Here is a 17,219-nt window from a genome sequence, read left to right on the forward strand (position 1 = left end):
AAAATTGAAAATTGGATATTGTTGGTAGTTATTCATTTTCTCTCTCCTCCCTTCCCCCAAAATTGGGCGGATAGAAAAACATCCCTCCTTGCTTCCTCCTTCTTTTCCCTTCCTTCCAACCAAACACGAAAATCCTCATCCATCCCTCCTCTCATTCATCCCTCCTCAATCCATCCCTCCAACCAAACATCGCGTAATTCAAATCCCTCTTCAGTTTATGGTTTCATGTTGAATATTAATTCGAGTTTCTCTTTTGTTATTTTCTTTAAATTTATAGAACAAAGAATCTGCTATTCATAGTTCAAGGATTGGATACAAAAATCTACTTTACAGCCAGAGTCAGTGCTACTATGTCACAGATGTCATGTAAACCTATATGGTCATTGAATTATGCATCTATACATACATGTATGTTCCTGTGAATGCATTTACGCAAATATGTATATACATATGAAGGGTAAAAGTGCATAAAATTCCTATAGTATAGGTTTTGTGCACAATGTACTCCTTTTTTCAAACTTGAGCCCAGTGGGACTCTAATTTTTTAAAAATGTACATTTCAGTTTCTATTTTTCAAAATTGTATAAATACCCCTCCTCTGACTATTTTTTTTAACAAAAAGTAAATATAAAAGCCCGATTTTGCCCTTTTCTTCCTATTTTGCCCCTCTCACATAATGTGCATGACTCCCAACCCATTTCTTATACGCCCTATCTCTCTCTCTCTCTCTCTCTCCCTCCCTCCCTCCCTTCGTAAATTAGAGCTTTTCCTTTCTTTTTTTCTTTTATCAATAATATTAAAGGGTTTTAAACTACACATTAACTTTTTTTTGCACTTTATTGATAGCAGGGAGGGTTTTTTAAATGACAACCGCCTGAAAATTAAAATAAATATAGAAAGCAAATGGCCGTGTATTTGGGGGTTTAACTAATTTTTTATTTTTATTTTTATTTTTTTATTTACGAAATTATCCTTATATGGTCACTAAAAAGCAATTTAGTTTTAGGATTGATGTCTATTTGTCTTTTTATTTTATTTTATTTTATTAACTTTAATGTAAGTTTACATCTATTATCTTTAATTTTGGTCACTAGAAGATAATTTTCGCAACAATTTATCAGATATACAAATCACTAATTAATAAAGGGTATAATAAGAAATAAAATATAAAGTTACACTATCATGAGAAATTGAAATTTTCTTGTGTTTCATACTGATCCGTTTCGTTAGACATAAATTAGTAATGAAAAGTAAAAGAAAGTGAAGTGAATAAAAATTAAATTTTTAACGTCAATTTGGTTAGCATGAAAATTTTGCAAGAAAATTATGTAAAATTACTATTTTATAGTTTGAATAACAAGTAACTTACTATAAAAGAAATGACAATATTGTAAGTTCACAAAACTTTCTAAAAAAATTAAAATTTTCTTGTGTTTTTTGGAAGAAAATTTTATGAAAGAATTAGGTAGTTATGAAAAGTGATTTTCTTCATAATTTTCTTTTTCTTTTTGACCAAACTCGTAAAGTATTTAAAAAAAAAAAAATTTCCGTTTCTATTATTTTCTTGCTATTTCCATCCAACCAAACTAAACTAAATTGAAAAAAATCAACTTTCAAAAAATTATTTTCCTTAAAATTTTTACTTTCCTTCTAACCAAGCTCAGAAATTTTTTTTTTTTTAAAAATTCCTTTTTATTTTCCTTTCCTTTGCTGCTACCTCCATCTAACCAAACACTCCCTTATTCAAAAAAATTCCTTTTTATTTTCCTTTCCTTTGCTGCTACCTCCATCTAACCAAACACTCCCTTATTCTTTGTTATCTTTAGATTATTTTCATTTATCCTCCTTTTCGTCTTTCTTATCCAAACGCGGTAAGACTCGGCACAAAGTAAATAAATAGTGTGTTAGAACGCGTCTCCAACGCGCAAGCCTCGTCCCTCCGCATGGAATTTCCGCTCTCTTATTTCTCTCTCTAGATTTCTCGCTTTCTCTCTCTCTCTGCGTGTGCGTGGACGACCTGTCCCGGCATCTCCTCACAGGGACGAAACGCACACAGTACAAGAGAGAGAGACAACAGTAATCAAGACAACACCATTTCAACAACAAAACTCTAGCTCTCTTTGTTTCATCGATCGTGATCGGTTGGAAGGTATCTTTCTCTTCATTTTTCTTCTACTCTAAGTTCTCTCTTTCGTAAATTTGATACTTTCTTGCGTTTTTTAAATTTTTGTTTGCTTAATTGTGAAGCTCTCTATGCAGATCTATGTTTTATTTATTTATTTATTTATTGGGTTTGTTTGATTTTTCTTATTTTTTATAATTGTTTGTGTTAATGAATTGATGATAGATCTGCTCTTAAAGTTGTAAGATTCTTGATTCGTTTTGTTTTTTGAATTTTTTTTTTTTTGGATGTTTCGATAGTTTTTCATATACTTGGATATGGAACTAATTGGCAATCAAATGTGAATTTATTCGCCGAATGTCTTGATTATAAATGTTAATCAAAATTGGTCAATAGATCCATGTAAAGTTGAATAAAATAGCTCCAGAATTGGGGATCTAATAATTTTTCCCCTCTTTGCAATGCACTGATCTGAATTGAAAGGAACCTAATGAAGAATAGCTATAGCACTCAAATATTTAAATATGAATACATCGAGTAGAAATTTGGTCAGTATTAATTATATTAATGGAAGTTGGATGCATATATACAGATATACCTTTTAATCTCATAGCATTAAGATCATCATAGGCAGTAGAGCACAGTTGTGGCACACAATGTTGATTGTACTGATGCTATCCTGAATGGAAGCATTGGATATAACAGAAAGTGTACCTCTGTCACCTCTTTCGTGGGGGGTGAGAGTTTAGGTATTGAATAATGCCATAAAATAAAATAAAAGGAAACCATAGCTCTGAAGCAAGTTAAATACTTTGTCCGTATTGAGTTGCATAGCTTTGGAGATAAAGTAACACAGGAATTCATGAACATGCATCCATAAGCTTCACATCTATATATATATTGACTTTTTTTTTTTTTTAATTCTTTTGACCTTGCTAATTAGAATCATTTATCCCGGTTGGTAGAATTGTTTTTCAGTTAACTTAGCTAAGTATGCATTCATGTATACTTGTCCATGCGGTTGGATAGAATAAATGTTTAGTCTAACTTTGATATTTCAAAAATTGGATAGATTTCCTTTCCTTTGATTCAAAGATGAATATTCTTTATATTGCACATAATCCAATTATGCTGAATTATGTTTTATGATATAATCCTGGTAAGAATCGGTTAATAGGCAAAGATGAATATTCTTTATATTGCACATTATCCAATTATGCTGAATTATGTTTTATGATATAATCCTGGTAAGAATCGGTTAATAGGCAATGTATATGTATATATGTTTTTGAATTACTAGGTTAGGTTGGTTAACACATGTTGTTTAAAAGAAGTTCTGTGATGTGGTTTAATGCTGTACTATAACTATACAATGCATAAATTGCTACTGTGTAATAAGATCGAAATAACTGTAAGAGTTTATGTGGGGAAAAGAATATCAGACAGTGAGGGAAACATTGATTTGCATTTGCATAGGATTAGGATATTGTGTTGAGTTGTGAATGGGTGATTTGCAAGTTGAATTATCCGCACCACATTCATGGCTTTCTGCCTTTCACATCATACAATATATATATATATATATATATATATCGTCACTACTGACTGACTAATTTTAGGTTTTTTTTAATAGGTCATTTGATGAGTAAATCTCCTAGGATATTCAGTCCTCTCCTTTGGCATTAGCAAATTTCTAAATGAACTGTTTACTACCTTCATCCATTGGCTGAAGTTAGTTCCCAAATTAGACAGAAATATTTCTAGTCTTTGACTTCCTGAGTTAGTTGGTGGTCAGTATGATATAATAATGAGGTTACCCTAAATCATGGTTCAACTGTTCATTTAGTCCGTGGCTATTTTTTATTGATGATGAATATTGTGGTTTACTAACAGTATTTGCAGTTCTGCAAATTATATAGTTTGGAGTTCAGTGAGATGTGATTAGTAGTTCTCTAGATTTGGGTGTTTACTGGTGAAGATTGGATTGGTAGATTGACATTAACAACATCCTGCTTAGAGCAGTTTTTTAGGGGTAAGGCAAATGTTTGTTACATTTGGCTGTAGCAATGAAAGTCATACTAGTAATGTGGTATAATTTAAGTTGCAATGGTTTACTGAAGTTAAACCTATAGAATATAAATTTATTTATTTATTTTCCAAGCAATAATAGAAAGGAAAGCCTGGAAACCACGAGAACGCTTCGTGTTTTCTTCCCACCCTAGCAGTATGAGTAGCACAAAAAGAGGGATTAGCATTATTTGACCCAATGATAAACACTAACACCTTCCTCGTTGGGGCTCCTAGCACTGGCAAAACGCTAACGCAATGGGAAAATGGCCACTTGTTTCGTAGTATTGCAGCTCCTTTACAGCTACTTGACACACTCAACTTCATTGTCCGGCGGTAAATGTTCTTTGAACACCATGGCCAAGAAGTCATCTTTATTGTTCGGCCAACGACTTCCCATCTGCATCTTTTTGTTATGTTAAAGAGGGAAACCTTTCTCATTGTGCGATTTGAGGAAATAATTGGACTTCCTTAATGTCTGCATGAAAAAACTTTTAATTCAATAAAAGTTAGTAGAGTTCAACTTAATTGTTTGTAGTTCGATGGACGTGCTTTTATTAGTTGTTGGCTTTCTCTGAGACTTTGACTTTCATGTCAGTGATGGATATATTAAGTCATTGTCTCAACCGTGGTGTTGTCCATTTGTTATGTTAAAGAGAGAAACCTTTCTCATTGTATGTTTTGAGGAAATAATTGGACTTCCTTAATGTCTGCATGAAAAATCTTTTAATTCAATAAAAGTTAGTAGAGCTTTCACTTAATTGTTTGTAGTTCGATGGATGTGCTTTTATTAGTTGTGTTGTTGGATATTGTCCTTGGCTGAAAGTAATTCATGTTATACATTTATATTTTTTGTCCGATGCTTTACAAATATATATAATGTTTCTCTTCCCACTAACATTCCCATTCATTAAAACTGAAGTTTTATATGAAGCAATTTCTGACCTTTGGATTCCTTACTATAAACTGCTCATTTCCCACTTCTAATAATACATACATATATATATATATATATAATATATAGTCTTCATCATATCACTGTTGCCTATGGAAATTTGAGTAGATCAAGCTTTCATGCATATCTTGATTTTATAATAGACATATTGATTCAGGTGTGGTGGAGGAAGGGCAGCGCAATGGTTCTTGACAGCATTATATCTTCTCCACACCGGTGGTCACAAAACGCATTTCCTTCACCAACATTTAAGAGGCAATACTCGATGAGAAACGAACCGGGGAGCTGTTCGGCACTCCTTGAGCGGCACCGCTTCCTCCTAACTGCTCTTGCTCTACTAGCTTTTCTGTGCACCATTTATCTTTACTTTGCCGTCACTCTAGGGAACAGTGAATCATGTTCTGGGTTGATGGGAACTGAAAAGGCTTTATGTCATGCGGAGTTGGCGAAAGCATCTGTGGCCAAAGGAAAATTAAAATTCTTTTAGTATGTAGATGACTTTTCTAGCAAGTAGTGGTGGTTATCCCATTGGATTCTGGGTGGGTTTGAAATATAACTATACACCTCAAAATTTGTTGATTTTCCGTCATGTACTGGAAACTATGTTGCCACCTCCAAACAGTGGTCCTAATTGTGAAAATGCAGAAGTGTTTTCTTTGGTGAATCATTTTTGACCTTTTTTGAGGGCCGTGTTGATGACTGGCAGTTGAATCATATACAAGTACTTTATTAGTAGATCTAAAGGTTGGCTCGTTATAGACCTGTGACTTGTATTTTGTTGCTTGGAATCTGTCTAGCTGTGAATCTTTTTGATCCGTAATCATGAACTTCTATCGTTGGATAGTATTTATGAATCATGTTGGCGGACTTCATTCAATAGTTATTACAGCAACACAGGCAACACATGCCCAATGGCTGCCCCCTTGAGCCTCTTTTTGTTACTTTTGTCTTTACAGCTGTGGGACTGAACTCCTTTACCCTTCCTCGGGAAAAAAGAAGGGTTAAACACGAGGCATCCATAAAAAAATAAAAAGAAAAAAAGAAATATATTGTCTCAATTGAAAGAGAGGATAGTAAATTTATAATTTATTATGTTAGTTCGAGAGAAGTGAAGAGAGTTTTTTAAATTATTTTTCCTAGTTATATATTTATATTTATTATTATCTATAATATTGTAATTTAAGATAGTATTGTAATTTAAATTTTTTATATTAGCTTTAATTGTGTAAGTAGGCAGTACAATTCATCTCTCTTATTATGGTTTCTCTCATTATCTCTCTTTGCCTTAGAGTGAATCCTTCCTTCCTACTTAACAAAACATAGATTAAATTAACTTTGCTTCTGGATTGGAGATTAAGGCTCTTTAATTTTTCTCTTGTTTCTTTTTCTTTTTTTTTTTTTTTTTTTTTTTTCACCTTGTGGGTTGGTTTGATTTAACATGAAATTAATTCTTATATTTTTGGTGTGTAAAGAAAGCAAAGTGTATCAAAATTGATTGAAAATGAATTTGTTATAGCCTTACAGGGAACTAAACGGAGATTCTGGCACAGGATAAATTATTCATAAATAAAATAAAATTAAACAGTTAACGTAATTAAATTATTATTGAATCATTTTATTCTAAAAAAGTGTTTCTATTCTATAACCAAGAATTTCTCAGCAAGCAAATACTTACACAAGCACATTAAGCATATGGTTTACCAAGTCTACAAGCATATACTTCTTCCCATATGAATTGTCCGTATAAAAAACTTTAACTCACAATTTTTATAAGTCAAAGTTATTAAAATAGACATTTAATATGAAATATAAGTAATATATAAATATAAAAAATAAATATGATTAACAATAACTTCAAATGACTCAAAAATTAAAAATAACAATGAGTCAAATTTTTTGAATTAGATAACTATTGTTGGATGGAGGTAATACTACACTTGCCCTCTTTACAGCTCCGGACATGTATTGTGGGACGGGAGTATTAAGTTCAGGTAAAGCATCACCCACCGACAACTACCAACCTAGTCAAGATAAAATTTGACCCACCGACAACTACCTCCTAATTGAGCTGAACGTCCTCCTACCAACCTATTATAAGTTGACACCTACCACCCTAACTCATGCGGTATTAACTTGCTCAAACAGCAAAGAATGAACGTTACCAACACTTTAATGGAGTTCACTGTAATCATCAGCTGATCATACTATGCGTATTGAGTTGACTCCATGGGATCTCCAGCTACTTTTAGTTGGCCCCATTCAACAGGGACTCGTCTTCCTCAAACCATCACCCTCACAAGAAAAAGAATTACTATCAAACAGTAGTAGTTTTACTCTCATTGATCACCTCAAAAGCTCACTCTCTCGCACCCTAGACTTCTTCCCTCCTCATGCCGGCTGTCTCACCGCTCTCAAAAACCCTGATAACACCACCTCCTGCCTTCTCCATTCACTACAACAATGCCGGGGCACAGTTCAGTCATGCCGTGGTGCCTAGTATTATTGTGGCCAACATTCTTGAGCAAGGCATTATTAATGTGTGTGAGTCGTACGCAGCGGAATGTATACAGGAAAGTTTTACGTTTTGTAAAACAGATTTATGTCGTTACCAACTTTACTTATTTTAGCAGTTAAACAATTAATCGCATGCAGTAAAATAACGCAAAGTATAAAGTTAGAGATAACACCAGGATTTTAACGAGGAAACCCCAGTTAATAAAATACGTCAACAGTTATGGGAAAAATCTCGTGGACTTGTGCAATCTAAAGTAAACCAATCCATTATGCTTGAAACAAAGTATACTTAACTTTGATTCTGACTCACACCCTATCATTCTACACCACATCAACCGCTGACGATCCTCTAGCTTTGCGACTCCCCGTCTAACAACAACTTGACCTCAAGCTTATACTTGATATTTGTAGAAGAGTAGCAGGTAGATCAGACAACACTCTGCGAATGCTCCAACCCTTCTAAAGTGTGACTGTGTTTACTTCTGTTCTTCAATCGTCTGAATGATGTAGAAGAAGATCTGCTTCGTCTGATCGATGTTAATACGACTGTATGATCACGATCATGATTCGAACACCATAACTCTAAACTCACTAGGTAGATATGTGTGGGTTCTAGGAAGACAATAGAAAAATCAACTTTGATTTTATTAGAGAAATAAACTTCTTAAGGCTTTGAATAATATCAAAATTATAATATAAAAGCCGTAAATAAACCAATGTATATGACATGGTTTATATAGGTATAGAATGACCTAATTCCTATGAAAATAAGGTAAATTTCATGCATAGGATTTGGTACAATTCTAGACCAACTGGGAAATAACTCAGAGTAAGGAAACTGAAGTTGTATTGCAAACAGGACATCTTAAACCGGTTCAACACCGGTTCAAGTTTGGCAGTGACTCAAACTTGAACATCTTGAATCAGTTCAAGGAAGCTGAACCGGTTTAAGGTTGGCAGACCTGAATGTCGAATTCTTTCAGCCTTGTTTCATTCTATGAAAATTTTAGATCAACATGGTAAGTGTAGAATGTCCAACCGTATTCATATTCCTTCTTAAAGTGGTGTCCTTACCCTTTTCTTCACAAACTCTTCAAGTATGGTAAGTTAGAACTCCTTCCCAGTTCTGTAGTCCCTGTCGAACTTGATGACTTGTCGAACACGTAATTTAAATTACAACTCAACTTGGACTTGTTATGTCTATGATAATTGCCAAAAATAATTAATATCTCATAATCTTCCCCTTTTGCAATTTCGTGACAAAACCCTAAAAACAATTTTTGCAATCTACCTAAAGCAGAAAAGTAAATTACATTATTCGCTTAGGAACACTGTTCTTCTTGGATTCAAAGCTTAACTTGTTTCCTGCACACTATCAAGCAACAACTACCAATGAAGTTTAATAAATAAAAAGGTATAAAAACTCCCCCTTAAGTAAATATCCAAAAATTTAACATCTCACATTTGTTCTCCCTCTTTTTGTAACAAATTAACGAAGCATAGAGAAGAAAAACAAATAGAACAGATAAGTACACCTAATTAAAGCACATTGCAAATAAACATATTGAATTCGTTGAAAACATATTTCAGGAATATCCAAAAACATAGACAAGCTGTGCAATAATTAAACAAAACATGATGTCATGATGCATGAGAAATTAACATTAAAAACAGCACCATGTTTCCTCAACCACTCAGAGATAAGAAACATCAGCACTAGTCTCCACCACTCTCTTCTTCATCCTCATCCTCCTCATCCTCATCAGTATACTCATCCTCATCTGCATCATCTTCCTCATCTTCAGCTTACAGAGACGGATCTGGAGGTGCAGGCCTATAAACATCCTCATTCGGTACTCCAGATGGCTGTCCAAGTCATCTGTAATTTGAGATCTCGGATCTCAACCATTATCTTCTCAAACAATGAATTCTGATGCTAAAGTAGATGAGAATACATGATGTTGACATCGGTTTTCATGAAAGTCCCTTTCGAAGTAAATAGCTAAGTAATGTCTGAAACTTGTGACCGCCCCACATCAACAGATCTCCTCGCCTTTCTAGAATTCTCTCTAGCAGTCTTTAATTTGTTCAGAGCACGAGGATCTAATTCAGTCATGATCGGCTTATGATTAGCTCTTGGAGGAATCATCACATTCTTCTTTTTCAGAATTTCTATGATGATCATTGGAAATGGAGAAGAATACTTGCGAGAATTTTTCTTATAATGAGCTAATATAAGCTGCATAATAGAGTGGTCAAGCAAAATATTCTTATTATTGGCAAGAAAATAAAGGACTTATGCTCACTCCAGAGATATTCATCCTTTTTCCCAAAGTAGCCCAGATTTGCCATAGCAAACAAGTTGAAAAACGCAGCTTCATCTATCAAAAATCGAGCTGGGATAGTATCTTGATTCACAGAGGAGTTCAGCACACAACTTCATCTGTCAGAAATTGAGCTGGGATAGTATCTTGATTCATAGAAGAGTTCAGCACATAGATCTTTGGAATAATCCGGGAAAAATTAGGGCCTGTAATTGTCAAAGGCAGAGTATGTCCCGACAATTGATGATTTTTTGGAAGGCCAATGATAGACACAATATCCAGCTTATCAATGGTATAATCAACGCCAAACAACGATACAATGAAGTAGGAGTCATGAACCTCACGGATATTAGCATAGAAATAGCTAATCATATCCGGACAATAAACGCATTTGTCAAGTCTAGTGAAGAAAAGCCAATGATGAGTTTTGATATAGTTCACTAATGTTTGTCCCACATTGTCTTAAAGCTTCTGAAGATTAACATTTCTCTCTATTTTTATCGGTCCATCCTTGTAAACAGAGGTATACACCTTCCAAGCTTCTTCATTGTAAAAATGTGACTCTGTAAATTCAATCCTTCCAGTGCTAAAAACTGAAAGATATCTTATTGGAGTCATGCTTGGAGCTTGAGAACCACTTTAAGGTTCTTGAATGGAGATGCCGGTTCTGGACCTCTTTGGTGGCCTAGGATTTGCAATCCCTTTCCTTTTAGCTTCTCTAGTCAATTTAGGAGCCATTTCCTTTAGAAATTGTTCCAATTTGAAGCTTATAACTCTTTTAGGACTTTTATCAAACACTTGGTATGCAACCCCAAAAGTGTTAATAGAAAAACTTGTTTTGATAGTCTATTTACCCCAAAATCAATCAACAAATGCAAATTTGTAATCCCGAAGCACAAGGAAGCATCAATCTCTTCAACCAACTCAACAACTTAACCAATTCTATAAGATTTAAACCTAAACTCCACAAAACTCATTGAAACCCATTTTTCAACTTTCAATTTTCACAATCTTCTATTCTTGTCTTCAAAACCAAATACATGTAATGAGCAATACAATAGCATAGAATGATGACAAAGAGATAATATGATGTGTATGGATATCTATGTGAGTTGTGTATTGATATGGAGTGAAGGAGAGCAAGAGAGACGGAGTGTAGTATGCACAAATGAGATCTGAAGCATGTTTTAAAACCCAAATCCCGTGTTCTTGAACCAATTCAGCCTTCTTGTACCGATTCAAGAAGGGTAGTGCACTTTGGTGCACAAGACTTGAATCGGTTCCACTATCTTGAACCGGTTCAAGATGGACAGTCACTTGAACCTTGGCCAAATGACATGCTTGAACCGGTTCATCCCTCATTGAACCGGTTCAAGACCTCCAGTCTTGAAATAACAGTGTATTTTTGAAAAAGATTTTTTCCAATGAATTTCCAGAAAATTTTAACACATCGGTGATAAAAACAAGTAACAAAAACAAACTAAAAACCTAAAAATCAAAATCTTTTTGAAATTTTTCAACTTTTTCTATTTTTTTTTTTCATTTTTTTTAATAAAACTAAAAACAAAATCACCAATCATTAAAACCATCTAGTCAACACACGATTCAAAACCCTTTCAGAGAATTTTAAAATTATCTCAGAGAACAAATATTTGACTCCACAGACTTTTCAAATAATTTCAAATCTCAGAAAGTAATCACAATATGAAATCAAACTTGCAAATTTTACTGAAAGATTCAAAAATTAATCTAGCAAGTTCATGTGTGTATGTGAAATCCAATCTAGTCCATCTCCAGTTGAATTTCAACAGATCATTGTCTAAACCTTATTGATCGAAAAATATCAAGATAAAATTGTTTTGAGCAAATTTTTTTTAAACAAGGTGGCTTTCACTCTACAGAGTAGTCAGCAATTCCCCAACTCAACTTATCTCCACTTTTCACTTCAATTAACAGTTTAATGGGAGCTTTCGATCAAATCTCAATAGGTAGCCTTTTCTTTAGCAACTTATTCAGCACTTTTTTTTTTTTTTTTTTCAAGCTGAATATTTTTTTTTTAATCTTTTTATTTTGTGTTTTGCTCCTATTTTTTTTTTTAAAATAATAACCTTTATAACTATTGTGAACAATAAACCCTGGTTAACAGATCAAAAGATTGTCAACCAAATTTGTCAAAGATGGACTAGTGCACAAAAGTCAATGAACTTAAGAGATTCAAATCTAAAAATTCCCTAAACAATGCAAATCATCTTTCACTGTATAGATTACAGAACAAGAATCTATTTTTATTCAAATTATTATGTGTCTCTATTTGCATTTAAAAATAGATCATAAATTCTTCAAAAGAATTTTCACATGCATATCAAGAAGATTATGATCAGAAAATCAAACACTAACCAAACCCTAACAAGTGATTTAATGGCCACAAAATTTTCTTTTAAACACATGCCATGATCACTGAACTTTGTAGGACTCAGTTTGAAGGTAATGTCCTCCTGGAAACTTGTTCCAAGGACTCAATAGGCATATAATTGATCAAATCAGACTTTTTGATCCATACAGTTCTCACTCTCATTTCCTGAAATTCTTTTTCTCTCTTTACCTCTTTTTCAGGCAAAATTTCAGTTCTAGAAACCTTAGGTGTCAATTTCTTTTTCCCTTTAGAACACACTTTGTTCTTAGCATTAGAATTTTGAGAATCAATTTTAGAAAAATCTTTCTTTTTCCTATGAAGGCATAAGTTATACTTATGTCCATTTTTTCCATAAAAAGTGCAATGCTACAACTTAGGCACATAAGACATGTCAGAATGTGATGCATCAAGCAAACATGGTTTAGTCCTAATAGCAGGTTTAACAAAAGTTGTTTTACCTTGGTTACTAGAAGAACCGTTAACAAATCTTAACCCTGTTTTATCATTCATATCCTTACCCATGTTGATTATCTTATTCAAACTGTTTTGACTCATATTGAACTCTTTTAGTTTATCTTTTTCAGATTTCAATTCAATTTCAAGATAATCATTTTTCAAAGCAAGACATTCCTTTAATGAGTTAGCAACACTTACCTTATCCTCAAGAATGATGATTTATTTCTCAAGCTCAGTGATGCCAGACTTGCTTTCAACTACCTTCCTTTTGCCTTCAGCAATCTGTTTCTTTAGATCTTCATTCTCTCCTTTCACTTATATAAGCTTCTTTGCTAGCTTATTGATTGCCTGTTTGGTTTCAATAGTTTCTTTGACCATCTTCTTTAGTCTTTCATCGTCCTTTTCAGCTTTTTCAACCTGTTCATCATGAACTTCACTGTCTTCATTATCTGAACTGTTAGAGTCAGATAAATTAACGACATGAGGACCCCTATCAAGAAAAGTGACATAAGAAAAATTATTAGAATCATCCTGAGGAGAATCACTATCACTTAAAGTAGACTTTTCAATCATAGAAACTTTCATTGCTTTTCCTTTATTCCTATCCTTTTGTTTTTTCCTAGGACTAGGACAAACATTGGAAGCATGACCTTTGCCACCACAATTCCAGCAAGTGAAATCAGTTTCTTTTGATTCTTCTACTTTTTTCTCATTAAACCTAAACTTTAACGTCTTGTCAAAATTTTGAGGATTAGTCATGTTGCTATTCCTTCTCCTTTGTTGCCTTTTGCAAAATCTGACGGAATTGCCTTGACAAGAATGTAATATCATCATCAGAGTCATCATTCACAGAATATTCAACCTGTGTAGATTTTAAAGCAAGATTTTTTTCCTTATGACTTAAATTAAAATTCTGCATCTCAAAAGTTTTTAATGAACCTACCATCTTATCAACTCAACAGGTAGTTAAATCCCAATGTTCAGAGATGGTTTCAACCCTAATCTGGAACCTTTTAGGTAAAAACCTTAAGATTTTCTCACATATTTTTTTATCACCAACTTTTTTCCCTAAGTGACACAGTTCAGAAATTATTTTAAGAAGACTAGAATAAAAATCAGAAAAGGATTCATCTTCTTTCATCACAATGTTGCCAAATTTATGAGAAAGTAACTGAATTTTGGATAACTTCACTTTCGAAGTTCCTTCATGAGTAACCTGCAAAATATCCCAAGCTTCTTTAGCAGTTTTACAATCATAAATTCTAGCATATTCAGATGGAACAACATAATTAATAATTGAATATAAAGCTTTGCTATTAGCATCATTACGCTCAGTTTTAATAGCAGTAAAAACAAAAGTATCTTTTAACTCTTTGACTATTTTTCCATCCACAGTTGTATCTACTGTAAGAGGTGTATAGCCAAATTCAACTATTACCCAAGTTTTACCACCAGAATTTTGCAAATAAGCTCTCATATTTGATTTCCAAAATTTGTAATTATCTCTTTCAAATAAAGAACCACGTTGATTAGAACCGCATTCTTTCAACGCATAAGACATGATTAAAATAATTTTTGAACACAAAACTAAACTTTCTAACAAGGATCAACTCAATGTATAGAAATGGCTCTGATACCAAAATGTGAGTCGTATGCAGCGGAATGTATACAGGAAAGTTTTAGGTTTTGTAAAACAGATCTGTGTCATTACCAACTTTACTTATTTTAGCAATTAAACAATTAATTGCATGTAGTAAAATAACGCAAAGTATAAAGTTAGAGATAACACCAGGATTTTAACGAGGAAACTCTAGTTGATAAAATACATCAACTGTTATGGGAAAAACCTCGTGGACTTGTGCAGCCCAAAGTAAACCAATCCACTATGCTTGAAACAAAGTATACCGAACTTTGACTTTGGCTCACACCCAATCGTTCTACACCACATCAACCGCTGATGATCCTCTAGCTTTGCGACTCCTCGTCCAATAACAACTTGACCTTAGGCTTACACTTGATATTTGTAGAAGAGTAGCAGGTAGATCAGACAGCACTCCGCGAATGCTCCAACCCTTCTAAAGTGTGACTGCGTTTACTTCTGTTCTTCAATCGTCTGAATGATGTAGAAGAAGATCTGCTTCGTCTGATCGATGTTAATACGACTGTATGATCACGATCAGGATTCGAACACCACAATTCTAAACTCACTAGGTGGATATGTGTGGGTTCTAGGAAGACAACAGAAAAATCAACTTTGATTTTTTGAGAGAAATAAACTTCCTAAGGTTTTGAATAATATCAGAATTATAATATAAAAGCCGTGACTAAACCAATGTATATGACATGGTTTATATAGAGTATAGAATGACCTAATCCCTCTAAAAAAAAGGTAAATTTTGCGCATAGGATTTGGTACAATTTTAGACCAACTGGGAAATAATTCAAAATAAGGAAACTGAAGTTGTATTGCAAACAGGACATCTTGAACCGGTTCAAGGAAGCTGAACCGGTTCAATTTTGGCAGTGACTCAAACTTGAGCATCTTGAACCGGTGCAAGAAAGCTGAACCGGTTCAAGGTTAGCAGACCTGAATGTCGAATTCTTTCAGCCTTGTTTCATTCTACAGGAATTTTAGATCAACATGGTAAGTGTAGAATGTCCAACCATGTTCATATTCCTTCCTAAAGTGGTGTCCGTACCCTTTTCTTCACAAACTCTTCAAGTATGGTAAGTTTGAACTCCTTCCCAGTTCTGTAGTCTCTGTCAAACTTGATGACTTGTCGGACACGTAACTTAAATTACAACTCAACTTGGACTTGTTATGTCTACGATAATTGCCAAAAATAATTAATATCTCACAATGTGCACTTCTTTTTCCCTTTGAATGGAGTTCCAAACCACCAAGACATCTCTAAGCCCTTACTTGCAGTGCAAGTAACTGAGCTTGTCGATGGATTCTTTATCGGTTGCACCATCAATCATGTGTGGCTCATCTTTTTGGCATTTCTTCAATTCATGGTCAGAAATTTCCCGTGGTTTTGACAAGATATTGCAGCCTCCTGTTCTCGAGCGTTGGTTTCCTAATGATATTGGTTGTCTCATCCCTGTTCCTTTGTCTGACAAACAACTTAATGATGGGTTCATTAGTACTACTTTTCTCACATAACTTCAAGAAATGGTATTTTATTTTACCAAATAAAAAATTTCAAGACTCAAAGAAAAAAGCTAATGCCGAAATGAAGTACACAACTCGTATCTTATCTCTTCAAGCGCTTGTGGCTCTTTTATGGCAATAAATAATACATTGCAGAAGTACTAATATTGTTCTTCCTGACCAAGAGACAAAATATAAGTTCGCGGTTGGTGTGAGGCCGAGGTTGAACCCACCATTGCCACAAGAGTATTTTGGAAACGCAATGTACCTTGAGGTGGTGACCACCAAAACTGGGGAGCTGCTTGAGCACGGATAAGGTTGGGCTGCTTGGCAAATGAACAATATAATTACCTCATAAACAGATGATGAAATAAGGAACTACTTGAGGTGTTCAGTGAAAAACCCAATGGATTCAGTGACAAGTAACTCTTTGGTCATGATCAATTCACCTCGGTTCAATGTGTATGGTAATGACTTCGACTGGGGAACACCAGTGGTAGTGTAAAGTGGCGAGGTGAACAAGTTTGATGGGCAGGTAACATTTTTTCAGGGGGAAGAAGAAGGGAGCATTGATATTGAAGTTTGCTTGTTGCCTGAGACATTGCATGCCTTATAGAATGATGCTTCATGGTTGTTGTCACCATTGCATGCCTTATCGAAATAGTAAAAGTAAACAAATATGCTTAAAGAAAGAACTTGGTGGACAAGCAATGCAAGTCCTAACTAAACTTAAGCTTGTAAATTATTATAAATAGGGGTTAAGACCCACAATAAAATTCATGAGCAAACTCTCTAATGCAGTTTTCACTAATTTTTCATTGTCGTTTTCTTATTAATTGAGTGTATTGCATTGATTGAGTTGACTATTCTTAGTCTTCAACTTTATGCACTTACACTTTGGCGTAGTCTATGGGAAGCGACATAGTTTCTTACCTTTCTTGAAGTAAAATCCAATACATGTGACACCATTTTGTGATGGATATCGGAGCAAATGCTCTTCGATAGCTATGTATGAAGAGTTTTAGCAACAACTAAATGCCTTCGATTGGATAGCAAAGCACAAGTAATTAACGCTATCTGACAAGAGAACGTGGCACTGCATGTAGCTGTCTAGCAGATTAACATACCACCACCACCACCGGCAAACACGCAGCCTATCCCTCCGGCCCCACACCCGATCGCTCCCATTCAACATACTGTTACACTAGGTCAGC

At 34.2% G+C, this 17,219-nt stretch overlaps 1 protein-coding gene and 1 pseudogene across 2 annotated transcripts; both read left to right on the plus strand.

The window, feature by feature from the left end:
- The first annotated feature begins 1,906 nt into the window (after positions 1-1,906).
- Positions 1,907-5,887, plus strand: LOC132283513 (uncharacterized). Of its 2 annotated transcripts, none has more exons than XM_059785467.1 (2): positions 1,907-2,149; positions 5,288-5,887. In XM_059785467.1, the coding sequence occupies exon 2, from the start codon at positions 5,326-5,328 to the stop codon at positions 5,629-5,631; it is 306 nt and encodes a 101-aa protein (XP_059641450.1). In that variant the 5' UTR covers positions 1,907-2,149; positions 5,288-5,325; the 3' UTR covers positions 5,632-5,887. The 2 variants fall into 2 exon arrangements, with proteins under 2 accessions (XP_059641450.1, XP_059641449.1); XM_059785466.1 differs by having other exon boundaries at positions 1,910-2,149; positions 5,302-5,811.
- A 9,838-nt stretch (positions 5,888-15,725) lies between these two features.
- LOC132280936 (uncharacterized acetyltransferase At3g50280-like) lies at positions 15,726-16,621 on the plus strand (annotated as a pseudogene).
- Positions 16,622-17,219: the final 598 nt, after the last annotated feature.

This window comes from Cornus florida, unplaced genomic scaffold (genome assembly GCF_030987335.1).
Source record: "Cornus florida cultivar Cherokee Brave unplaced genomic scaffold, ASM3098733v1 CherokeeBrave_3.0.0_Hap2_Chr11, whole genome shotgun sequence".
NCBI classification, from domain to species: Eukaryota; Viridiplantae; Streptophyta; class Magnoliopsida; order Cornales; family Cornaceae; genus Cornus; species Cornus florida.